At 43.2% G+C, this 25,758-nt stretch overlaps 1 protein-coding gene across 3 annotated transcripts in view; it reads right to left on the bottom strand.

Annotated features, from left to right (window-relative positions):
* Positions 1-25,758, bottom strand: part of SLIT2 (slit guidance ligand 2) — a 464,358-nt gene that overhangs the window by 52,823 nt on the left and 385,777 nt on the right. For all 3 annotated transcript variants that reach the window (XM_059721607.1, XM_059721606.1, XM_059721608.1), the window contains exons 19-25: positions 25,156-25,322; positions 24,201-24,333; positions 14,639-14,707; positions 12,300-12,371; positions 12,022-12,093; positions 4,703-4,774; positions 2,835-2,998 (exon numbers count right to left, since the gene is read on the bottom strand). In XM_059721607.1, coding sequence (XP_059577590.1) covers positions 2,835-2,998; positions 4,703-4,774; positions 12,022-12,093; positions 12,300-12,371; positions 14,639-14,707; positions 24,201-24,333; positions 25,156-25,322 — 749 coding nt within the window. The remainder of the gene's footprint in view (positions 1-2,834; positions 2,999-4,702; positions 4,775-12,021; positions 12,094-12,299; positions 12,372-14,638; positions 14,708-24,200; positions 24,334-25,155; positions 25,323-25,758) is intronic.

Here is a 25,758-nt window from a genome sequence, read left to right as displayed (position 1 = left end):
TCAGAAAAAAAACAGAATCCCTGTTGATCAAATATGAGAGCTGCAAGAATCTCATTTAGAGCCAAAGATTAATCCTCCAAGGAGGATTATTCTGCACTGGTCCGGTCCTATAGGGAGCTGACCAGGAAAGCCAAGGCTGCAACTGAACTCCAGCTAGCTTTGAGCATCAAGGACAATAAAAAGTCCTTTTTCAGATACGTGGGGAGCTGGAGGAAAAGCAGGGGCAACGTTGGACCCCTGCTGAACCACATGGGGCAACTGACAACTGACGCCCAGGAAAAAGCCAACCTATTAAATAGGTACTTTGCGTCGGTCTTTCATCAGCCCCATGGGACGTCCATGCCCGCTACAGGGCCGGGAAGTCCGGGTGAGGGTGATCCCCTGCCCTCCATTAATGCTGACTTCGTGAAGGAACATCTTGAGAAGCTGGATACCTTCAAGTCAGCCGGCCCTGACAATCTTCACCCCAGGGTACTCAAGGAGCTGGCGAGCATCATAGCCCAGCCTCTAGCGCGGATCTTTGAAAACTCTTGGTGCTCTGGTGTAGTGCCCGAAGACTGGAAGAAGGCCAATGTGGTGCCTATCTTCATGAAAGGGAGGAAAGTGGATCTGGCTAACTATAGGCCCATCAGCCTGACTTCTATCCCGGGGAAGATCTTAGAAAAGTTTATTAAGGAGGCCATCCTTAATGGACTGGCCGACGCCAACATCTTAAGGGATAGCCAGCACGGGTTTGTTGCGGGTAGGTCTTGCTTGACCAATCTCATTTCCTTCTACGACCAGGTGACCTATCACCTGGACAAGGGAGATGAGATTGATGTCATATATCTTGACTTCAAAAAAGCCTTTGATCTGGTGTCCCATGATCGCCTCTTGGAGAAACTGGCCAATTGTCGCCTTGGGTCCTCCACGATCCACTGGCTGGAAAACTGGCTCTGGGGTCGGACCCAGAGGGTAGTAATTGATGGAAGTCACTCATCGTGGTGTCCTGTGACCAGTGGGGTCCCCCAAGGCTCTGTCCTTGGACCCATACTGTTCAACATCTTCATTAATGATGTGGACACTGGAGTCAGAACTGGACTGGCCAAGTTCGCAGATGACACCAAACTTTGGGGCAAAGCATCCACACCAGAAGACAGGCGGATGATCCAGGCTGACCTGGACAGGCTCAGCAAGTGGGCGGACGAGGATCTGATGGTGTTCAATGCTGATAAATGCAAGGTTCTCCACCTTGGGAAAAAAAAACCTGCAGCATCCTTATAGGCTCAGCAATGCTATGTTGGCTAGCGCTATGGAAGAAAGAGACTTGGGGGTCATCATTGACCACAAGATGAACATGAGCCTGCAATGCGATGCTGTGGCTAGTAAAGCGACCAAAACGCTGGCTTGCATCCATAGATGCTTCTCAAGCAAATCCTGGGACGTCATTCTCCCCCTGAACTCGGCCTTAGTGAGGCCGCAGCTGGAGTACTGCGTCCAGTTTTGGGCTCCACAATTCAAAAAGGATGTGGAGAAGCTTGAGAGAGTCCAGAGAAGAGCCACGCGCATGATCAGAGGTCAGGGAAGCAGACCCTATGATGACAGGCTGAGAGCCCTGGGGCTCTTTATTCTGGAAAAGCGCAGGCTCAGGGGTGATCTGATGGCCACCTACAAGTTTATCAGGGGTGACCACCAGTATCTGGGGGAACGTTTGTTCACCAGAGTGCCCCAAGGGATGACGAGGTCGAATGGTCACAAACTACCACAAGATCGTTTCAGGCTGGACATAAGGAAGAATTTCTTTACTGTCCGAGCCCCCAAGGTCTGGAATAGCCTGCCACCGGACGTTGTTCAAGCGCCTTCATTGAACACCTTCAAGATGAAACTGGATGCTTATCTTGCTGGGATCCTATGACCCCAGTGGACTTCCTGCCCTTTGGGCGGGGGGCTGGACTCGATGATCTTCCGAGGTCCCCTCCAGCCCTAATGTCTATGAAATTAATGTACCTTGGGATACTATTCCACTGAGGGCCTTGTTACACAGTAACCCCTGGATTGTCCACACATTAACACCTGAAACTGGTTGTAAGCACTCATCATATGGCTCAAAGTTATGCCACTCTAGGGCAGGATGATCTCTGAGCCGTGCTACCCACTCTAGGTTACACCTTAGTGTAAACACCCCACCTGCCCTGACTCTGCTTGCCCACATTAGGCCCACTGCCCGCACTCCCTTTCCAGCACTCCAGAGCCCCACTCACTCTCCCCTTCCCCGCTTACTTGTAGTTGCCTGCACTGTCTGATCTGGGGGAGCAGGCAGGGAAGGGTTAACTTGCCTGCCCCCCCCCCCCACTGCTGCCACAGCTTCACTTTGGGCGGGCTAAGCCCAGAGAAGAACAGCAGCCTGGCAAGGCAGCCAGGTTTACCTTTTCCTGCCTGCTCCCCTAGGACAGACAGCATGGGCAGCCATAAATAAATGGGGAGGCAGGAGGAAGCTCAGGGGCTGGGTGAGGGGACACAGGGCAGCGGGTAAGCCCAGAATGAGGAGGAGCTAGCACTAATACTGATCAACATCTGTACAGTACACAGTGTAAGATGTAACAATTTCAGAAGAAAGTCTTCTCAGGGCACTGCTAGCCAAAAAGAATTGGACACTGGAGCATTTGTTCTGTGATAGAGCCATGACTACGAGAAATATCTATCTTGATTCTGTGGATGACCATGGGCTCTAGGGTGAATATGTTACAGTTAATATCTTAAGAGAACAATCTCATGCTTTCTAATTTCACAACTCAACTCTTCAGCAGACATAGCATTTCAAAAATTGATCACATCAGAAGAAAAAAAAATGGTACCTTGACAAGTAAATTTTTTAGATGGAGTTGTGAGAAGTAGTTTATCTGCCATTTCTCCAGGACCAGCACAACGTGCAATACCCGGTTCTTTGTATTCTGACTTAACCCAGTCGGATAGCCACTGCATGTTACAATCACAGTACAGTGGGTTTGCTCCAATAGCACTGAAAGACGGAAAAAAAATAACAGTTTTATGTAGTTGCTTTACGGAATGCAAAATGAAAATATGATCAGTAGAAAAAGACTGAAATGTAATTTTATCATGTGGCTTGGCTGGTTCTTGCCTTTGAAGCTAGGAAAGATATTTGGCAGCAAACTCTGCCTTGAGTTGTAGCCATCGCTCAGTTATGGGCTGATGCTAATGAGCTCTGTATCATTCCTAGTACTTAATAGACAAAGTCTGTAAGTTAACAGAAATCATCCTCAGCTGCAGAAAAAAAAAAAAAAAAGTGTCTCAGGAAATTTAGTTACCCAGAGAATGAAGCATCACCTCTGCATTCCTAGAAATCTTGAGCCTGAAAAAGTAGAGCCCCCACCCCCTTTTTAAAACAATGTACTTCCTTCTTTGAGTTCATGGCTGCATGACCTTCATAAATCACTGGGAATGGCAGAAGCAATTTTTGATTTAATTGTTTTTTCATCTGTGATCCCATGGGAAAACCCTTCCTTGTGCCTATATATATATAAAAAAAATCTCTGTGCAAACTAAGTGGTGTCGACATCAGTGGTGGTCATGATGGAGGTACTGCCTTAAGAGCTGTTCATTGGGAAGGAATCAAATTGTGATGCTAATTATTTTAGCAAGTTCCTTTGTATCAGCAATAGACAATATTTTTTAGGAACTGGCTAAAATGACCCAGCTTTTGTCCCTTTTGAAGGGACATGCATCCCAACTCAAAATTACAGACAAAGATCCCTTTTTGGGAAAAGAACAATTGTGAAGAACATGATCAAAACTTCTCTTCTCAAGGAATAGGGGAAATGGCTGGAATGCATGAAAATACAGCCATATTCTGGATAAAAATAGAGGTATTTCTCTTTCTGCTGATACCATGTCACAGAGCGGTGGCATAAAAATGGCAGCAGGTAAAACAGAAGAGAGAAATTACCTATTCAGCAGCAAAATATTGGCAAGTCTGCAGTGTTAACTATAAAAAACAGCATTTTTTGTATGTGTGAAAATTGTACACTGCCTATGCTTTGGTGCGCCACACATTCTTAAAATGCTCTCAAGAGAATGTCCAAAATTACTTATAGCTGCCATCTTAGAATCAAGGAAGGGGGAAAAAGTAAGTTAAAGTCCAAATTAAAAAATCAATCCCTTTGTCATGTTTTGCATTAAACAAGCAATTCTTGTTTTTCCTTTGCCCCCCTTGACCTCCTTTTCCTTACTCCTTTCAAATTGCCCATCTCAGTTTTAGCATGTGCATGAAGACATGAGTATCTTTATAGCAACATTTGAATCAACCGTGACATAAGGATGACATGAAAAATAATCAACATGATCTCAAATTTCAGCGAAATCTCCAGATGGCATATTCATGTCTAAGGACAAAGCTGGATGTAAAGCAGGTGACTGTTCATATAGAGTCTTTAAAAACCGCAGCTGTTCAACACAATCAAATACAGGTACACCTGTATACAGATGTGTACCTTTTCTTCTATTGCAAAAAACAAAGATTCAGTATCTTTCTCTAAAACCTAACAAGCACTTAAAGCTCTCATTTGCCTGTTTCTTTTGTGTCATACAGAAAGTGAAGGAGAATAGGAAGATACTACTGCAGAAAAGAAAGGTTTTCCATGAATGCTCATGTACGCAAGAAATCAACACTTACATATGTAACAATATATAAATAACAAATACTTACAGATGTGATAATGCTGAAAGATCATTAAAAGCTCCTTCAGGAACAACAGAAATATCGTTGCCATGTAAAGACCTAAGAAAATAATCAAAATATTATTTTCCCTTTTCTTTGGGTGAAAGAAGTAAAAGGATTTTTTTGTTTTGTTATTTATAATGTCAACTAGAGGCAAGAAACCTGAAATTTAATTTTTCATTTTGGAGGTTTACCAATTTTGTTCCGTCTCACACTGAATTGCATTTCTTGTGGTTTTCAGTTCTTCCCAAGACTATACAACTGCCCACCCATGGCAGAAATGCAGAAAAAGTACTATTTATGAAATGTTTAGCATTTAACTATAAATTGTATTTAATGTTCTTTCTACTTATTTTTTCATGGAAACCACAAGTAACAAATATGTTCATGAAAACAAATTTTAAGTTGTATATTTTAATTAGTTTAATTGTAAAATGATGCCTCTTTATTGATCAAAATGCAGGACTAATTTAGTCACACACTGGGCAAACCTATCCAACTAGTTTCTTTCCCTTTTTACATACCCATTCATTTACATATACATCTACACATACCCGTGTTTATGATTAAAACCATGGGATAGCTATATTTGTATAAAAACAACATCTAACAAAGGTTATATATACCCCCTCTAAATATAAATGTGTTAGAGTTATCTGACCCAATCATGCTATAAAATGGTTTCAACGTAGCTGTGGAGACAGAAAAAAACCTAACATATAACTAGGGCCTTTTGTTTAAAAATGGTAGTTTTTATAGGAAATATTTTTTTTAAACAAAAACTGTAAAATGACTACTTTGTTTTTTGTTCTTCGCCATTTTTTCCTTTCCCCATTTATTGAAATAGTTTCAGTAAATCATAAAGTTATTATTTGTTTGAAAATGCAAAAAGAATTGAAATGAAACACACATTCTTCTGCAAGATATCTTGTACTAAAAAAATAAGTAGTTTTCTATTATAAAAAGTTTCAGTAACATATCATATCTAAGGTACATATGTAGTCCTCTTAGTATCATGAATACTGAGACTGGGTGGATATTAAGGATAATCTACATATTTCCCCAAGAATAAATGAACATTGCCTTTTTTTTCCTGTTAGAACAAAGATGCTGGGATGGGACAAAGGCAGATTTTGGAAATGCTACTACTACATCTGAGGTAGAAGAAAAGAACTCAAAATGTTTAAGTCAGAGAGTTTGGCAATCTGAAAGAGATGGAACATCCAATATTCAGGTTCAATAGCAAGACTTTAAATATATCAGTTAAATCAGTGATGACATCCTGCGACTGGAGAAAGCAAATATAGTTTCTATATTTAAAGGGGATAGAATATGATTCTGGCAAACAAAGACTCACTGATCTCACCTCAAAAGCACTCACCTCAAAATAATTAAAACAAATGTGAAGGAACAAAGCCGTGGAAGTGAATAGAAAACAGAATAAAATATAGTGAGTTTACCAAAAGTACACCATGCTAGACTAATTGCAGCAGGACTGTGACACCCCCTACTGGCCTCTTTACTCCTGCCCAGCTCTAAGGTACCCTGCTTTTCATGCCTGTTATGCCTTGATGCAATTACTGGGTCTTGAAATGGGAGGCTGCCCCAGGGTTCCAAAGTGAGCCCTTGCCCACTAATAGGCAGCGGATTCCTCCCAAACCCCTCCAATTTCTGCCTACCCCTCAGGCATTAGGTGTGGCCCTCCTGGCCCCAAGGCACTAATCACCTTAAGGGGTAATTTTCTGGCCTCCAACCTCCCCTACAGCCACACCCATGTCTCTCAGGTGTTCCCATTCCATCACTTTCCCTTGTTGGGGCTTTGGCCTTCTCAGCCCCTGCCCCTCTGCTCTCACTGGCCCCTTTGCCTCAGCGCACTGTACCAGACCTTAGCTTATTGGGTGCAAGCCCTTGTCTCAGTTTTCTCAGCTTTGGGCCTCTGGCCCTCATCTTGTTCATCTAGGGCTCTGGTCTTGTTCAAGAAAGGCTGTGGGTCCCTGGCCCCATCTCCACCCTTCTTGGATACTAGGCTACCTGGCCCTGGTTTTTGCACTCTCAAGCTATAGCTTCAGCCGGCTTAGGCTTCAACCATCACTGGTTGCTGCCTGTCAGTGCCTTAAACCTAGCTCATGGCTGGGTTAAAAAAAGTCATGTACCCCTTGGGCACCAGAGTGACCTCCATACCACACACAATAGACCCAACCCAAAGCACCAATTAAAATTCAAATGAAAAGATTGAGCACTCTGGTCATAACTAAGATTCTCAGCGCACTGGCTATGTAACAAACCCCACTACTCATCTTGGGTCCCAGCTCTCCGCAAGCCCACTTGCTGCTCCCAGGCATAAGCTCAGCCACAGCCAGCTTGCTGCAGAGCTCCTCTCCCTGTGACTTGCAGGGCCAAACTGACTACTGTGGCTTAGGCCCTGGGCTTATATGCCTCCCAAGTCCTAACCCATGTGGTCATGTGGTTCCCCAGCCACCCACAAGCGTTTCTATTTGGCCTTGCTGCCTGACTTCCAAGGCAGCCTACAGTTGCTAGCCTAGCAGCTGTAGTAGTGCCCTTGTGAAAACAGAGCTCTGCCCTACTGTACTACTGCAGGAGTGCAAGCTCAGCAATAGGCACTCTGATGCCCAAGTCAGCTTTACTCTGTCAAACTGTTGCAAACTCCTGCAGCTCATAACAAGCAGCCTCCCCCACCTAGAGAACTCCCTGCTACTGTTTCTATATTATAGTAATGGGGAGCCTCTGGCTCTGTTACATTAATCTCATCTCCTTTCTTTTCTTTTATACAAAATCTTTCAGACAAAGGAAATGTAGAGTGTTTCACTTATCTGGACTTCAGTGAAGCACTTGATATGGTGCCACAGAAGAAATTATTAGTTAAGCTAAATAAAATGGGAAGTATTAGAAGCACTGTAAGCTGGATAAATTAATGAAAGGGCTTGTTACACACTGATTTTAGAAGATCCTGGAGCTCTTAAGCCCTGGACTGCCCACACATTGGGCGCCTACACATGAGTGCAGAGTGTTGCAGGGCACTAAAGTGCCTGCTCCTTTAAGAGCAGAAACTGCCTAGGGAGAGGACCCTAGGAGCCAGACAGAAACCCCACAGGTGTAGGTTACTGTGGGAGCAGGATAACAGGAGAATTAGTCTGCACTCGCACCCAGTCAGCTGACTGGAAGAAGGCAGGGCCCTGAGCAGATATAAACCCCAGGGACGAGGCCAGCAGGGGTTAGTTCTCTGGCAGCAGACAGGGACAGGAGCCTGCAGAGAAGAATTGCCCAGAGATGCTATGGCTGCCTGATATGCTGCATATAGGGCTAAGGGGGCTCCAGAAGCTCACCAGGTACCCTGGCTTACAAGGTACTTAATGCTGGGGGAAGCTTGACGCTTTTAAAGAGACAGAGCACACCCTGAACTGCTTGTATTATGTTATAGCCCAGAGGCTTGTATTTTGGTTGCTGTTTATATATTGGTAGACTGGGCTGAGGCTATTGAGGAAGGTGGAGACCTCATTGGGGCACCCTACAATGTGGAGACCCCAGTGCCAGGGGGTGCAGTAACAAAGGGGTGAGCAGGTCCCAACACCAGCAGGCACAGTGCCAGGGGGCGCAGTGGCAAAGAGGGTGAGCAAGCCCTACCGCCAGTGTGGGCGTAGAGACAGGACTGCGGAGAGCCTGGTGATGACAGGAGGCTGAACTAGACTAAGGCCTCAGAGGGATAACATTTAAATACCATCTGTGAGGCTTGGGGTGTGATAAAGTGGTGGTTTTGGAGCCACACATCTATCCCATAAAGCTGAGGGTATCCCGTGAGGCATCCATTTCGAGTGGGACCCAAAAGGGGTCCAAGGACCCACAGGGTTCAGTAGGGTCCATCAGGACTGTGTCCAAACACAAACTCGAGAGCAGCCTCCCTATTTATTATAATTACCAGCAAGACATGGCAGGCGAGGGAAAGGGTGCTTGTTGGGCAAGACTGACATGCACACGGAGCCCTAGGGGCATCACGGCCATCCCTGGGGACCCCATCCTGCAACACACAGTCTGCTCTGAACCGCTGGAATTCCAGTGCATATGAACAGACTTGATTGAGATCCAGCAGACTCCTGTGTCTGATGTATCAGCATAGCTGCGCTAAAAAATAGTGCCGGGGGTACTTGGACTAACGCTCGTCGAACTTCATATAGATTCATAGACATTAGGGTCAGAAGGAACCTCAGTAGGTCATCGAGTCTGACCCCCTGCCCTGGGCAGGAAAGAGCGCTGGGGTCAGATGACCTCAGCTAGGTGCTTGTCCAGTCTCCTCTTGAAGACCCCCAAGGTAGGAGACTGCACCACCTCCCTGGGAAGCCCATTCCAGATTCTACCTTGTTCTCCTTTGACAAAGTAACTACTTGGGTGGATGAAGGTAATGCTGTAGATATAGTACATTTGGACTTCAGCAAGGCTTCTGATAAGGTCCAACAGAACCTTCTCATAAATAAATTGACGAAATGTGGGCTAGATAAAATTACTACAAGGTGGATAACTGGCTCAACAGCTGCAGGCAAAGGCTAATTAGTAGTGGGCCCATGTCAGAATGGCAGGAGGTTCTGAGTTGGGGTGCACTGATAAAGAATTTTTTTGGCTGATTATTAACCATATTGGCCGACACCGATTCAATTGTGAATATGCAGCCCATGCTCATCCAGAGAGTGGGGGGGGGGGGGCCCAACACTGCACACACCCCTGGGGGAGGCATGGGGGGCATGTGTCCCCTGCATTTGTGCTCAGGGTTAGAACAGGCTGTCTGCTGTGGGCTGGGGCCAAGGGCTGTGCTGGTCTCTTCCTAGTGGGGAGGGCTGGGCTGCGGGTATGCTCAGGGTGGGTGGCAGTGGAGGCACTGGGAGGGGGGGATGTAAGGGGATATGGTGAGTTCTGGGGTGGCTGTAGCCCACCCCGTAACTCCCGCCCCCCAGCATTGCTGCCACTTGCCCCAAGCACAGCCCCAGCCCAGCCCTCCTGCCGGGAAGAGGTCAGTGCAGCCCCTGGCTCCAGCCCACCCTTGCCCCGCACACAAATCCAAGGGGCACATGCTCCCCATGCCTCCCCCCCGAGGTGTGTGCAGTGGCAGGAGCTCCCCAGATGAGCTGTCCGTGAATCTCTCTCACATTGGCTGGGCAGCGCCTACCCCTGCCCCAGCCCCACTCCCTCACTCACTGTGGGGGCCTTGATCTGAACCCCCATGCCCCTTCCCTTCCCCAGACTTACTGGCCAAATGCTGCTTTTCAAGCTGCTGGGCTTCACTCTGGGCCATGTGCGTGCTGCAGCCACGTCCATGGACATGGCATTTATTGGTGACATTATCGGCTACATCAGCCAAAAAAAGCTGATTGCTGATAATGTCGATTTTACTCTTATCAGTGCCAATACAATATGAACCGATATATCAGTGCACCTCAGGTTTTGAGAGGAGTCCCACAAGGGGTCTATCCTGGGCCTGGTGCTGTTCAATGTGTTTATTAAAGATTTGGATGCTGACATAGAAAGCTTCTTGAGCAGTTTGCAGACATGAAACTGGGAAGGACTGCAAACATGTTGGAGGTTACAAGCACAATTCAGAAGGATCTTAGAAAGGTAGGCTAGAGCTAAGAGAATGAAGTTCAATGCAGACAAATGCAAGGTGTCACTCAATACGAGTCTGCACTGTGATGCATCTGTACACAAGACAAATGCAGTTTTGAGATGCAGAAGCATTAGGTGCAAGACATGAAAAGTGACAGTGCCTCTCTACTTGGTACCTGCTTAGGCCTCATCTGGAGTACTGTATGCAGTTCTGGGTTCCACATTTTAAATAGGACATGGAGAAATTAGAGGGTCCAGAGGTGGACAACTAAAACAATAAAGTGATTGGAAAGCAAGTCTTATGAGGGGATATGGAAAGAGCTAGGCATTCTCAGCTTGTAGAAAAGGTAGTTAAAAGGGGACATGAAGGGCTTCCATAAAGAAAAGGGAAAGTGCCTTTTCTCATTTGCTGCAGAGAGAAGGACAGAGACAAATGGCATGAAGTTGCAGCAAAGTAAATTTAGATTGGATATCCAGAAAAAAACTTCTTCACTGTTAGAATAGTAAGGCAGTACAAGAGACTGCCAAGGGAATTGTTGGACTCTCTATCACAGTGTTCAAGAAGAAGATGGAGAGCCACTGGTTGGGGATGATCTAGACAGAGTTTTATCTGTGTTCTACTATGGGTATTTCCCATGCTACTGGGCTTTGCTAGTTGCCTCCACCCCACCCTTTCTCCAATGTGTTTCAGGGTGTTTTAAGGCTTCCTCAGAGGCATTGGTTGTTGCTTACAGGCAAGGAGGGGACTTTGACTGGGATGTGCTAATGCTCCTGCTGGAACCAAAGCCAGACGCTCCTGGCTAGACAGTCCTCTCGGGGTCAGGCTGATTGCCATACCTGGGGTCAAGAAGGAATTTCACCCCAGGGTCTGACTGGAATGGATGGTGGGATTTTTTTGACTTGCTCTATAGCAGGGGACATGGCCCTCTACCCAGGATCTCTTGGGCATATATTGACAACATTTTATAGAAGCAGGATTTTGGCTACTGTGGTTACCCTGTTTTACCTGTGGCAGGCTAGGGTGTTAGGTCTGTGTTGTATTGGGGGTGATATTAGTCTTTTGTAGAGCTTAGATTATGTATTGTATATAGGATGCTTTGGATAGGGCTGATCCTGTCTCAGGCAGGGGGCTGGACTAGATGACCTCTGGAGGTCCCTTCCAGCCCTACTTCTCTATGATCTACGATATAGAGAGAGGTTATTTCAGGAAAGAGAGGCAGATAATTTTTTCTTACAAGTGAGGCAAACTTTTTAGGTCATCCCCCACTCACTCCCTTTAATCCTTGTAATATAAACAAGCTTCAACTTCCCTTGTGACAGGCATTTCTAATATGCGACCCAAGCAAATATAATTAATTTCTGAATAACCAGCCCTGCCTAAATAAAACTAGTTCTGTAGTTTATAAAGTTTATGCTACTTGGTCACCTTGAGATTCATCTGCCCAGGCACACTTCTTCATTGAGTGAATGCCAGCAACAATCCACAAGCTAAAATTGATGCACTTAAAGTTTTCAGAAAAACATTAGTAGCACAATATTTTTGATGACTATTCAAAAAGTTTCAAAAGATACTAGTTCTCCATGGGTTTTTCAGTCTGCTGCACATGAGAAGGAGTTTAACAAAACAAACAAACAAACCCAAAAACAAGAACAGAAAACATCAAACAAAGAAACAAACGAAAAAACCTCACACTACTTACAACAACCTAAGCGACTTCAACCCATCAAATGTCCGTGCAGGGATACACCGCAGACGGTTGTAACTAAGAATTCTGAAAGCATAGAATATAGTGTAAGCAAGTAAAACAAAAACTATACACAATGTAGAGCATCTTTTGAAATTATACCCAGTTAGAGAACAGTTAATTTACAGCCTACAAACCAAGCAAGTTTTAATGTCAACTGGTTGCTTTTTCTTTTCAAGACAATGACCACAGTAATCTTTTCAAACATTCATTGTTATATATTTAAAACTTACAAGGTGAGCAGCTGAGTCATGTTGCTGAAGCTCTGATTAGAAAGAGTGCTGATTCTGTTGTTACTTAAATCTCTACAAAAAATAAATTCACAAGTTCAGTCCTTGTGATTGCACAAATCCTGAAACACCATACTCTAGATCTGAAATTACCTTTTTTATTAGTAGAGGTAGTATTGTTATTGATATCAATATTTAAAACAACATATGTTTTATTGTCACATGCCACATACAAGCCAAGCAAGTGTTTTATTGTGCAAAATGGAAAGCACTCTCATTTCAACAAAGGAAAAAAAGCAAAGCAATGCAGTCTTCTAATTCATATACAATGCAAATGTCCATCATGCTACTCAAGTAAGACCCTTAATATAGTTCAGCAGTGAACCTAATATTAGTCTTGTGAATGAAGATCTGAGATGTTTTGAAATGGGGATCTTTCTAGCCATCTCCCTAATAACATCTGAATAAGTATTACTTGACATCTAATGTGTATTCTGCTCTAAAATGTAGAGGAAACCACAAGAAAGTTAACAATCTTCCCCCCATCACTATGTTCAACAAGGTGCTATGTCCCTCAACTTGTGGCTGTGTCCGCTGCATCTGTAAAGTGAAAAATCTTCAGTTTGTATGTAGGAGGAACAATTTAAGTTCTTCTGGTTGCTAAATAACTAATGATTGATGTCCTTTCAGCTTTAAATGTAAGGCTTAGGTCTGAAGAGGACTGCACTTGGTATAAAGAAAGTTTGGAAAAAATATGATGGAGGGAAACTTGAATTAGTTCTACTTTCCGAAAATACTGTTTTTCTTGAGTTTTAACATGTTAATTGTGACATAAATGTAATGTCTGCCAGGGCCCTTGGCCTTGTGTACCTTAACTGTATATCAAATTGGAAGAAATAACTCATGCCTCCCTCAAACGAGTTGGTGAAATGATAATGTGATAAAGATTGTATGATAATTTTTATCTAGGTTAAAAATAAACCTGACACAGGTCTATGAACAAAGATTACTTAAATAATGTGGTTCTTTTATAATGCACGTGAGAAAAGAAAGGTACTTAGAGATACTCTTTAACATCAAAGGAATTTGTTAAAAACATAATAATACTCTGTGTGCTACCTTTGGAATCTTCTATTAGAATCTTAGATGACTAATGTAATAAAACTTTATTTACTGAACTTTGTGTTTGTGCTTTGTATTTGTAATCAGTCAAAGTTATTTATTAAAATACAAACCTTTGTGACTAACTCCATTATTCCCATACTGAAATCTGTATTTATTTTATAAACAGTCATCACTATCTATGCTTTTGCCGGAAGCCTTCCTAATGAAGAGTGGGGTATCACTACTGCAAGTGATCACAACTTCATAAGTTCATGACACAAGAGAATTTATCATTATGGCATGAAAAACTATGGTCCTTGCAGGGCTATATGCTGTAAGTAGGTCTCCTATCTCATTCATGGAACAAATTCACAAATGCTGTAGGTCTCCAGTGTATATATTTGAGAATGCTATAATTTATTCTGACAGGGTTTGGAAAGTCTGTGGGGAAAAAAAATCTCTTTCTACATTTGAAAAAGTGAAATGCACTGCAATGTAGATGGAAAACCATTTCAATTGTCTTGATAGAGGGCTCTAAATCCTCCCCACATTTTAATGTCTGACTGCATTTAAGCCTAAACTTGCTTTAAAAATATGGGGTAGATGCCAAGTTGGTGTAAACTGTTACAGCTCTACTTAAGTCACTAGGTCTATAATATTTTACACCAGCTGAAAACCTGTCTCTCTCTCACAAAACCCTTCTGAGGCACCTAAATAGTATTAGTTCTGTTTTATGAATTAGCTGATGCCTAGAGAGGTTAGTGACTTGGTCAAAATCACTCAGTGAGTCAGCAGCAGAGCTGGAAATAACCATGAAAAGTTTTAACTAAGCTTTCTTCTCCAAGCATTAAACCATTGATCATATGGGGCTATATTAAATGCATGTACTGTTCTTGTTTCAAACAAACAGTAGAATAATTTTCTCTATAATTAAAATCATTTCAGTGCCTTGGTGGAGGGTAACTGCATATCTGTGTAATAAGCTATTAGTTACTCTAATGCACATTTCGTGAGGTTCTGAATTCCCTTTTGGGTTTACTGTAGTACCTGCCTATTTACTTTGCAATGAAGTGTGCTGTGACCAGCAGCATAAAAATATCCTCATTTATAAAACATGCCTTGGAGTTATACTTGCTAAAAGGTCCACTACATTTTATGTTTTTCTTGTAACTATTACATTAAATGGAAGAGTAGTTTTTCGATCAACCAGCATTGAAAGATGCTCTAAAGGTACTTACATAAGTGTCAAATGCTTGTACTTAGACAGTTCTTTGGGAACAAGGGTAAATTGGTTTCCATCCAAATAACTACAATAGAAAAATTAAGTATTATTCTTTAATTTAAAGTGAAGAAAAAAATGTTATAGTAAAACAATAAATAAGGACAAGTAATTTACAGGCACAGTTATTTACAACTTTCCTCCTTTAGCATCAGGATAGCAGGATGGCTGAGGGCCAGCTGCCTGAGTCTGATATATGCATCCAAAACAATAATAATAAAAAAAAAAACACTTAGCCCTTTATAGCGCCATTTAAAAAAACTCGATCGGTATTGTTATTACCATTTTACAGACAGGGCAAATAAAAACAAACTCTAACTCCATAAGTAATTTACTGTGAAGCAATAGAGTCTGAATTAAATTAAGTAAGAATAGGAATTGACAGCAAAAAGCTACATCAGTGGTTTTCAACCTGTGGTCTATGGACCCCTGGGGGTCTACAGACTATGTCTAAGGGGTTACCAAAAATGACTATGATCAATTAAATGCATGTGAATACCCACATTTAAAATTCAAAGGGGTCTGCACCTCCATTTGACATTTTTTTTTAGTGGTCCACAAATGAAAAAAGGTTGAGAACCACTGAGCTACATTATCTCCATTTTGCCCTTTGGAGTGAATATGGGTAGATGTCAATCATATAGAGCCAAACAAAGTAGTAATGAAAAATTTTATTGAGGTAGGTGCTTTTGGGGCCAAGTGTAGGGAAGAACTACTCATGTAGTTGGGATAAATGTGTTAAGAAAAACTGGGAGTAGTCCTCTTTATGTAATTTTCTAATATGGGGCAGACTTGGCTTTTATGTAATTTTCTAATATGGGGCAGACTTGGGTACAGGGATGCTTGAAGCAGGTCTGGAAGAGAGAATTTCAGAGGCATAGTTGACTCGCTTGCACACCCACTTACATCTGAAGAGTAGAAAGTGTCCAGCAACAATTGCATCTGCCCCAAACAGGACATACACCATTTCTGCATCTGTAGATATTTCTTTCTCTCTCCTGCAGCCAGAATAATAGCTGTAGGTCAAACTTTCACTGCCTTAATTCACAGAAAAGGCTATAGCCCTCAAATGCATACAGAGATAGATTCAAACTAGTTTTGTAGGTGGAGATCTAAATATGAAAAGATGTCTTATGAGAACTTGTACTAACTTGGACTAAATTTTCCTCTTGTTTTACTTCACGATAATCTCTGAGAAATGTTTCCTGTCATAGATGGACAGATCTAAAATGTAACTAAACTAAACTGCATAATTAAAATGTGTAATAGAAGTAATAAAGAAATCTATCTAGTTAAGGTTGGGAAGTAAGTAAAATTTTTCAGGAAACCAAAAATGTGTTTTTAAATCCAAGATATAGTTTTGAACAGCTTTACACATGTATGGTAAGAACCAAATCTTGACCCCATTCACATCAGTTGAAGGGCTGCAAGAATAAGTTTTTACTTTTATAAAGAGGTAGAATATAAACATTTATTTGAAGAAAAATATATTTGGAGGTAAATATTAGCAATTTTTATTTGTTAAATTGTGTTTATTTGCTAACAGCCATATTTAAATGTAGGCACTTAGTAGAAACACAGATAACCAAGGATCCTTGTTTTCTCTGTTAAAAAACCCAAAATTCTCTGATTAAAAGAACCCAAAATCCGTATTTTTCCAAGATTAAAATGAAACACTACTATATATATTTGTGTGTGTAGGTATCAGTTGAACACAATGGTTTATTGATATATTTACAATCTTAAAGTAGTTTGGAAACCTACTAGTGCCTCAATCATCATAATAAAATAAATTATAATACCTATATATCTTGGTGTTTGATTTTGGTTTTTTTATCATGGAAAATCAAAGCTGCCCCTGCCCCTTTTACTCACCAGGACATGAGCCCAGCTGCAGCTGCCCCCCTCACTACTTTGTGGCACTGAGCAGCCCTGATATGAAAGTGCCCCTTACTCTGGACCCCAAATCTCTGCCTACCCCTATTTACTACCCAACTGCTGCCCCAAGCTGCTATCCCACACACCCCTGCCCTGCCCTGTCCCTAATCAGCCCTGTTGGCTCTCCCCACAGCCCCCCACCAGTCCTGGTAGTGTCACCCAAACTCTCCTGCCTTGCCCTTGCCCGCCATGCCAGCTCTTCCTCCAGGCTGCCACCTCCCCTCAACTCAGCAGCATGACCCAGAGGCATCAGAGGGGGAACCCAGCAGCCCTCTGGTCCCAGTCTCCCAGTATGTGGGGTAGGGGTGGACACGTGGGGCTTTCCGGAGCCTGGCCCCTTCCCCAATGATGTAGGGTTGGTTTAGATTCACCAGAACTTGGCCCCTGATGGCCTGGATTGGCTCTGCACCATTGGGACTGTGCACTAAGCTCTGGCATGTGTGGACCACTCTTGTGCCATCCGAGGGTGCTCTGATGGCTTCCCTGATGGTACAGGGCTCATCCAGACTCACCAGAGCTTGGCGCCTGATGGTCTTGACTGGCCCCATGCCATTAGGGCTGTGCACCAATCTCTGGCCTGCCCATATGCAATACATAAGTATCAACACTGCGGGGCAGTTATCCGTACCACTGCTCATTGGTGATGCATGGGGGGCGGCGTTAGGAGGCATGTGCTCCCCCAGATTTCTGTGCTGGCAGCGGGGCATAGGGCTGCAGCCTAGCCAGACTGGTATTGGGCAGGAGACATCTCAGCCCAGTGGTGGGACATGATGTGGGAGAGCAGAGCAGCGCGAGCACACCTGCCACTGCTGCCACCAGCACTGGGAGCCCTGCACCAGCCACACTATAACTGCCAAGGTGAGGTGCCCCCTGCCTGCCCAGGGATGGCAGAGGTGGCAACGCAGAGTTGTGTCCTACCCCCAGTGTCGGCACTTATGCGTCACCTATGCTGCTGCCACAGTGGGAGTGCACAAACCCATGCTGCCACCACTCCTGAGAGGGCAGGGGGCACCTCACTTTGGCATCCATGATGACACAGCTGGCATGCAGCTCCTGGTGATGGTGGCAGCACTGAGTCTCCCTGCCCTACTCTACCCTCCCATGTTGGGTCCTGTCTGTTGGGCCAGAGGTGGCTTCTGGCTGGTGCCGGTCTGGCCAGGCTGCACCCCTGTGCCCCACTGTCAGCGCAGAAATATGGGGCTCATGCCCCCCTGACATATTGCCAATGAGTGTGCCCAGATGATCTCCAACCCCCACCTCCCATCCTATAGACTTACATGCCTGTATTGCTCAGTAACATCTTCTTAAGGGGATCCAATTCCTGTTCTGATAGGCAGAAGAAAACAAAGTGGCCACTTTGTGGCCCAGAAGGGCAAGGATTTGGATAGGGGAGTGCTGCTACACAACAGGGTGAGAGACTTAGCCCTAGACCCTGTAGACAAAAGAATCCTGATCAGTGGAGGAAGAAAGAAAAAACTGTGGTGGCAGTGCCCCAGCTACTATGGGAGACAAAGTATCTAATCAGAGGCTGCACAAAACTGAAGCTCCAGACTACAACTAAACTGGATTATGACTAGACTCCAGACTCTTAACTGCTGCAGAGGCTGCTGATGGGGAAGACACTGCTGCCAGAGGTTGCGCAAGCACCTCCTCTGGACTCCTTTAAGAGACATTTGGACATTTATCTTGCTGGGATCCTTTGACCCCAGCTGACTTCTTGCCCCTGGGGCAGGGGCCTGGATTCAATGATCTTCTGAGGTCCCTTCCAGCCCTAATGTCTATGAAATCTATGATTCCAGGTGTGGGCCTGCCTCTGAAGCCAGAAGCAAACCATGCTAAAAAGTGATCATGGAAAACACCTGTGCCAGAGTTGTGAATTAGGAATCAACTGACCAGCAGGGGAGGAGCTGGGCCAGCATATAATCTGACTCTAAGAAAGTAGTATCACTGGCCCAGAGTGTCAGGGAAGAAGCAACTTCCTTGCAGAGTGGGTAAACTCAGGCCCAAGGGGAGGGGAGCTTCAGGAGCAGTGGGGTAAGTGTGCCTGAATGCATGAAAAGTTTTGAGAGCTATTTCAGTTCACCCAGCAGGATATATTTTGGTTTCTCCTTATTGACTCATAAGGGCTAATGTTTTTAGTTGGGAGTGTAGGAGTTTCAGTTATGCTAGGCTGTAGTGATGCTGAGCTATAGTTACACTAAGGCACTGCAAAGGACCTTGGGGGTAGCAGGCTTAATTGACTGCTGGATGATCTGGGAAAAGATGTAAGTGAACAAAAACAATGATTTAAAGTAAGAAACCGGTTGAATGGATTGAGTAGTAAAAAGTTAGAACTTGCTAGTCTTCTTCAGCAATCCCTCACAGTTGAGGATGACTGTCTTCCATGATTGTCTTATCTCTGTGTCTGAAGTTGGCTGATGCGGCCTATCCAGGATCAACAGACTCTACTGAAGCTCGGATATGTGTTTCTGTGTGGTGTGGGTGGTGCTGGATTCTTCATTTGGCTCATGACATGCTGTTTCTGCCACTTCTGCTTTTCATCTCCTGTTATTGTTGTGAAGTTTCAAAGTACTGAGATTCCTGCAGCAGATGCTTCCTCCATGTGGGGCAGTCCTGGATGACAGTCTCCCATGAGTTGACACTGATGTTGCATTTTTTTAAGTTGACCTTGAGAACATCCCTGAAGAGCTTTCTCTACCCTCCTCTGAGCTGGGAGAATAAAATTTGCTTCAAGAGCCTGGAGTCAGACATTCAGATGACATAAGGAAGCCCAATGAAGCTGTTGGCAGATGATTATCACCTCAATACTCATGGTATTTGCTTGCAGAAGGACACTAATATTGGTGTATCTGTCTTCCCACTAGATTCATATGATCTTCCACAGGCAGTGTTGATGGTTCTTCAACAACTTTTAGATGTTTCCTGTACATGGTCTATGTCACAGCTCTGTACAGCAAGGTGGGATCACAAAAGCTTGATAAACCATGAGGTAAGTTTTGGATCTGATGTTGCAATCTTCGAACACCCATTTCATCAGGCATACAAAGGCTGCATTTGCACATTTGAAACCATGTTGGATTATTTCATTGATATCAGCCTTCTGAGAGAGAGAGCTTTTGAGGTACGGGAAATACTCAATGTTTTCCAGTCTCATTGTGGATCTGGATTACTGGAGCTTGTTGGTGGAGGACCAAATGTTTAGCATCAGTCCTATGTTCTTATATACTTTGGTAAAGACACTGAGGATTGCCTGAACATCTGCTTCCTTGCTTCAATACAGCCTTGCTTAACTCTCATTTTAACCTCAAAAGGAATCTGTGATAGATCTACTGCTGAAAACCACAACTCACATACCATCACGGAGCAGACAGAGAATGGTGACAAATTTCAGTGTGCATCCATACTTCAGAAGGATCCTCTGCAACAGTTCTTGGCTGACAGAGTTGAAAGCTTTTGTGAGGACAAAGAAGGCGATGTAGAGATCTTCCTGTTGTTTGCAGCATTTCTCCTACAGCTGCTGAGCTGTGAGGATCATATCAATTGTGCCTACTGATGGCCTAAACCCACACTGAGATTCCAGGAGGAACTGTTCAGGTTGTTGAAGGAGATGGCTCAGGACAGTCCTCACAATGATCTTTCCTGTAGTGGACAACAAGACGATCCCTCTGTAGTTTCTGTAGTCAGACTTGTCTTTTTTTTTGAAGACTGTCACAATTATGGCATCTCTGAGGTCATCTGGGATTTCCTCTTCATTACAGTCCCTTAAGATAAGGGCATGGAGCTGTGATGTGAGATCCTTCCCTCCCTGTTTGAAGATTTCAGCGGGGATTCCATCCACTCTAGATGCCTTGTTATTCTTCATCTGCTTGATGGCATTCCTCACATCACCAAGGGTTGGGGGGATTTTGAGTTTCTCTCTGACTGGGTGTTGCAGGATGGACTTGAGAACACTCATCAACAGTAGAGCCTCAACTGAGAAGATTTTCAAAATAGTCCTTCCAAGCATGGCTCCCCAGCATGGCATGATGGCTCCCCTTTCCATGACCAGGTCTTCTCTATCCTTAGGTCTCAAGGGAATTGGTCTCTGAGTGCTTGGACCATAATTGGCTTTGGTGGCACTGAAGAAACTGTGCATATTGTGGATGTCAGCAAGATGTTGCATCTCCTTAGCCTTGTCTTCCCACCATTTGATCTTCATATTGCTTGTCCTCCTTGGGACCTCTGTCTTGGCTTGTTAGAGATTCAATTTCTTTTGCTAGTAAAGCAAAACTTGCTAGTAAAAGTAGAGATAACAAAAGGTGAGCTGTACTCAGCAGAGGATGAGAGCTGGAGATACCCACATTCAGTATGGAGAGAGCTGGAAAAGCCTAATCTCAGGGAGTGAGCTCTAAATGCCCAAACTTGGCATAGGGGAGCTGCAGTTGGCAGGGAATGAGCTGCAGGTGTCTGTACTTGGCAAAGGGACAAGTAAAAGTAGACTTCTCAACAGAGAGAGAAATAAGAGTTGGGATGGGATGGGATGGGGACATGTTGGCTATAAATACAGGGGTTGTAAGACTCACCCTTTTGTAGTGACTTAGGGGGTGTCAGTTGCACGTAATCATCGCTTACCATTTTCTGGGCAGTTCTGCTGAGCTGGACTGATTGCTATACATACCTGCTAGCATACTGTCCTAATAAATAATAAACCTATGTGAGCTTTTACCACCAAATGTTAATTCAACTTGTTCTTTCTGTGTCACACTTGAGCTACAGGAGACTGGTTGCAGACAACAGCCTCAGGGAGCACACAGACCCAAGTAGTCTGAACACCAAGAGTGACAGCAGGCAGGAGGCCAGCTGGTAACACTCCCACAACTCCCCTGTGCCTCAGAACAGGGAGTGTACTGAGTAACCATTGGTGGCTTGGTAGTAGCTATATGGGGTGGTTTGGAGGTCACACTGCAGGGCGCCTCGGCACTCGCTGGCTGAAGCCCTGAACAGGACAGGGGTATGGAGAAGGCTGAGGAGATGAAGCCAGAGCCAGTAGGCTAAGGGTGAAGGCTGCAATCACAGAAAGAGGGATAAGGCTGAGGGGCCTGAAGTCTGAACAGAGGCTGGAGCCTGATCAGGCAGAAATGAGTATCTGAGCCAGAAGGCTCAATGAATGAAAACTGAGTGACATCTACCAGGCATAGGTATGGTGATGGGGGAGGCTGGAGATTATGATTAGTGTCTCTAATGCACAATTAGGGTCAGGCCACAACTGGTAGCACTGGGGCACAGGCTTGCTATGCGAGTAGGGTGCAGGCCCAGAGAATGACAGGCTTGGGTCTATCAAAAGTCTATCGTTATTGAAAGCAGAAAGAAAGAGAGAGTGGCACTAGGAGGAATAGACACCTAGAGGCTCACCTGAGTCCCAAAGGACTGTCTCCCTAACTTTATAATAAGGTGTGGCAGATGAAGTTAAGTTGGGGAGACCAGGCAAGACTATATAAGGTAGGGGTACTTCACACACCAAGGGATATCACAGCCAACACTGGAGGTGTACCCTGCTACACTAAGCATGTGCATGAAAATTAACAGCATCTCTGGGAGGACTCATCTCTTGAAACACTCTGGCCAGCACTCAGTTCCAGCTGTGCAACATAACTATGTGGGAGAACTTCAGAAAAAATGAAACTACCCTTTTCAGCTAAGCTACTCCAAAAGGGATCAATTTAAACAGGACCTACTTATTTATGCTACTAAACTGAGAGCTAAACATAGAGGCATACTTTGTTGCCATGTAGAAGACCAACCTTTTACCAAAAGGCCTTAATTATACCCATCCAATGTAAGGAAAAAAAGTAGAATCAACCGTCACCACAAGAGCCACTTCACAGTCATCATGCTAACACAGGAGAGAATCAAGACAGCACCACCCAGAACACAAACATTATTAACCTATCAAAGCACTCCTATGCCCATTCTGATATATCTGTACTTTGAAAACGCCTGAACTTCTGCCCAGAGAAACAACTTGACAGAGATGTGGAGAATCAGAAAAATACTTTAGCAGACTTTTCCTGAAAGAATATACGGACAGAACCAATTCTGACCACGTTTCTGCTGTAAGAGCTAGGATAAATGACGACAAGAAAAATCTGACTGGACCCTTCCCAGTAGAGAGAACCCACACACTGGACTACCACATTGACTGTTTCAGGAAGAAAGCTAACAGAACAAATCTCGACGCAAATCAGGTCTACCACAACCTCTCCCCTTCAGAGAGAAAAGCCATATAGTCCCTAAGATCCAACAACAAAATAGTAATCAAACCAGTGGACAAAGGAAGAGCTATAATCATCCTCAGCTGTCAAGACTACATAATTAAGGCTACAAGATAATTCTCTAATACTGAGGAGCATAAAGAACTTGGGGAAGACCTCACACCAATATTTACTCTTGAACTGGAAAAATATTATCAAGCCAGCTCCAGGGGAAGAAAAAAAAAAAAAAAAAAAACCTGTTCAAACCAGTCCCACATTCCCACCCCAGGAACACTTTGTATGCTCCTGATGATTCACAAAGTCATCCTGGCATCAATCACATCCAACTGTGGTATCCTTACTGAAGAGGTATCAGGGTTCACACAAACCCACCTGAAACTTGCTCTTCGAGTGACAAAACACAACAGATTTCCTCAACAAGCTCTGGAACATCAACCACCCCCTTGAGAGAGCCATATTTGCAGCCATATGTTTGCACTAATATCCTACACATGAAGGCCCAGCTGTCTGCCTAAATTTGGTTACAAAGAGTACACTCAGATTTGAAATCGCATTAACTGTACAAATCACCCACTTCATCTTCACCCCAAAATAACTTTACCTCTAACAACCAATACTTCCTCCAAGGAGTGGGAACACCCTACAGGCAAACGGATGGCCCCCCAATATGCCAACCTCTTCATGAGCTATCTGTAGGAGGAATTTTTAGAAAAACTGCACCGCTAAACCTTTACTATACATAGATGATATTTTCATCACTTGGACTGAACAACTGGATGCGCTTACCGACTTCTACCACAGGTTCAACAACTACCGTACTTTGATCAAGTTCTCTTGCAATAACTGATTTAGTTTTTATCATTTAGGATATTTAATTTCTGTATTTGTTCTTGGCTGAGTAAAGAAAACATATGAATCCAGTTCACTTTAATTCATAGCTTCTGATCCATTTTGATGTCAAGTTTACATATGGGTAGAACAATGATTCAATATATGGGTCACAAACTCAAAACAGGAATGGTTGATTTACATAAGAGATGTAGATCCTAGATCTAATATCCTAAGCATAGGAAAATATGAATATCAGAATTTCAATTACACTGGCCTTCTACTTATAAACATGAAAGTTTGTTACTTAATTTCTCTGTGAAGAAGTCCTTGGTTGCTTTTTAGGCCATAATATGTAGTAAGTGCTAAAATCTTAAACTCTCACTGATCATTTAATGTCATTTTTTTTTTACTTTGCATACTTCTTCCTCTTCTCATTCTTAAATCAGACAGTATTCCTCTGACCTTGGCATTTAAAAAAAAGGAAGAATGTGTGCTACTTACAGTTCAGTTACATCTTTTGGGATGCCTTTGGGCAAAGCCTTAAGGCCTTTGTTGCTGCAGCGAACTACTGTATCCAGGCAGGTACATTCTGCGGGGCAGCGAGACAGTGGAGAACAACTGTTGTCATCATTTCCTAGTTAGTACAAAAAAACCCAGATAAATGAAAGCTTTGCTCTGCAGAACACTTAAGAACCGCCAGCAAAACAACACATGTAATTCCTAAACAGCCATGAAGGTTCTGCTGTGCCATAGCTTGATGGATGGAAATCATAAAGTTATCACTAAAAATATAATTTCAAGTACATTCCATTTTGAATTACATCATTTGTTTAGCCATGATGTTTTAGTACCCATGATTCATATTCTTTAGAGAAAGAAATTTTAAAGTAAAATCACAATTACACAAAATGTAATAAAGCAATATGCTTTACAGATCTGTAAGAAGTCAAATAAAGACTGCTTCCTTTTTATTAGGGAAAGTTAAACATTTGAAAACCAGCAAGCATACAAACAGTCTCAGAAACACCGTGATATGAGAGAAAAGCAGTTTTTCACATTTGCATATAAATACTGAAATTCAGTAACAAGTGAGCAAATCTCTAATATGATATTGGAATGTTTATAGCCTGCTAGAGAATATTTGAATCCAACTGCATTAGACAACATCTATCAGCCCAATTATCTCAATCTCCATTATATCTCTAAATATTTATTTACAGTGTTGCATACTGTTATCTTCAAAAGGCTTGTTAACAGCTGCACACTTACTAATCATTTCAAAATGGGTGGATAGAGCTTCTACTGCAGACATTATTTTACTCGGGAGTCAAATGGATCACAAGGAACATGTATAGAATTAGAGTGGGCCACTTATATGAGCCTTTAAGATCTATGCAATGTTCCAGTTACATGTATGGAAGCTGCATTCCTGACAGCTCAAGTATGCATTTCTTACCATCATCGCAAGTAAAATCTTGAATTGCCACATCCTGGATGGGAATCTCCTTTAGGAAGTAGGGTTTTTGACAGCGAGGGTTTCCAGTTACAATGCGTTTCTTCCTCAGCCAATCTCCCAGCCAAGCCAGGTGACAGTTACAGTTGAAAGGATTGGCTAAGAGGTTTCTGAGAACCACATGCAAACAATACATAATTTAGTTTCAATGATACAACTTTGTTTTCAGTTAAAACATTCAATTTCTGTTTTCAAAAAGTTCAGCTTAAGTGAAATTCCCCCATCAATTTCACATGCAAGCCAAAGCTGAAGGCTGCAATTTAGGATTTGTGCAGTGAATCTTGATACATCTCATTTAGAAATAATTTAAACCTGTCAGAGATGTGACTTGCTGTCAAACTACCCTGCACTGATAACACAGTAATTTAATATAGAAATGAAGGCTGATTACTTTATATTATTAGCTTGAACCCAACAACAGCTATTTCATTAATTTGTCATCTCAAGATTTCCATCTTTTTTATTTGCCTAGAGAATAAGTTTCCTATCTAACCTGACAGCTAAGTTGATTAAATGCCAGTTATAAAAATGAATTTATTTCTACAA

This window comes from Alligator mississippiensis, chromosome 2 (assembly GCF_030867095.1).
Source record: "Alligator mississippiensis isolate rAllMis1 chromosome 2, rAllMis1, whole genome shotgun sequence".
In the NCBI taxonomy this organism is placed as follows: domain Eukaryota; kingdom Metazoa; phylum Chordata; order Crocodylia; family Alligatoridae; genus Alligator; species Alligator mississippiensis.
The sequence above is the reverse complement of the archived record's forward strand: the minus strand, read 5'-3'. Positions and strand labels throughout refer to the sequence as shown.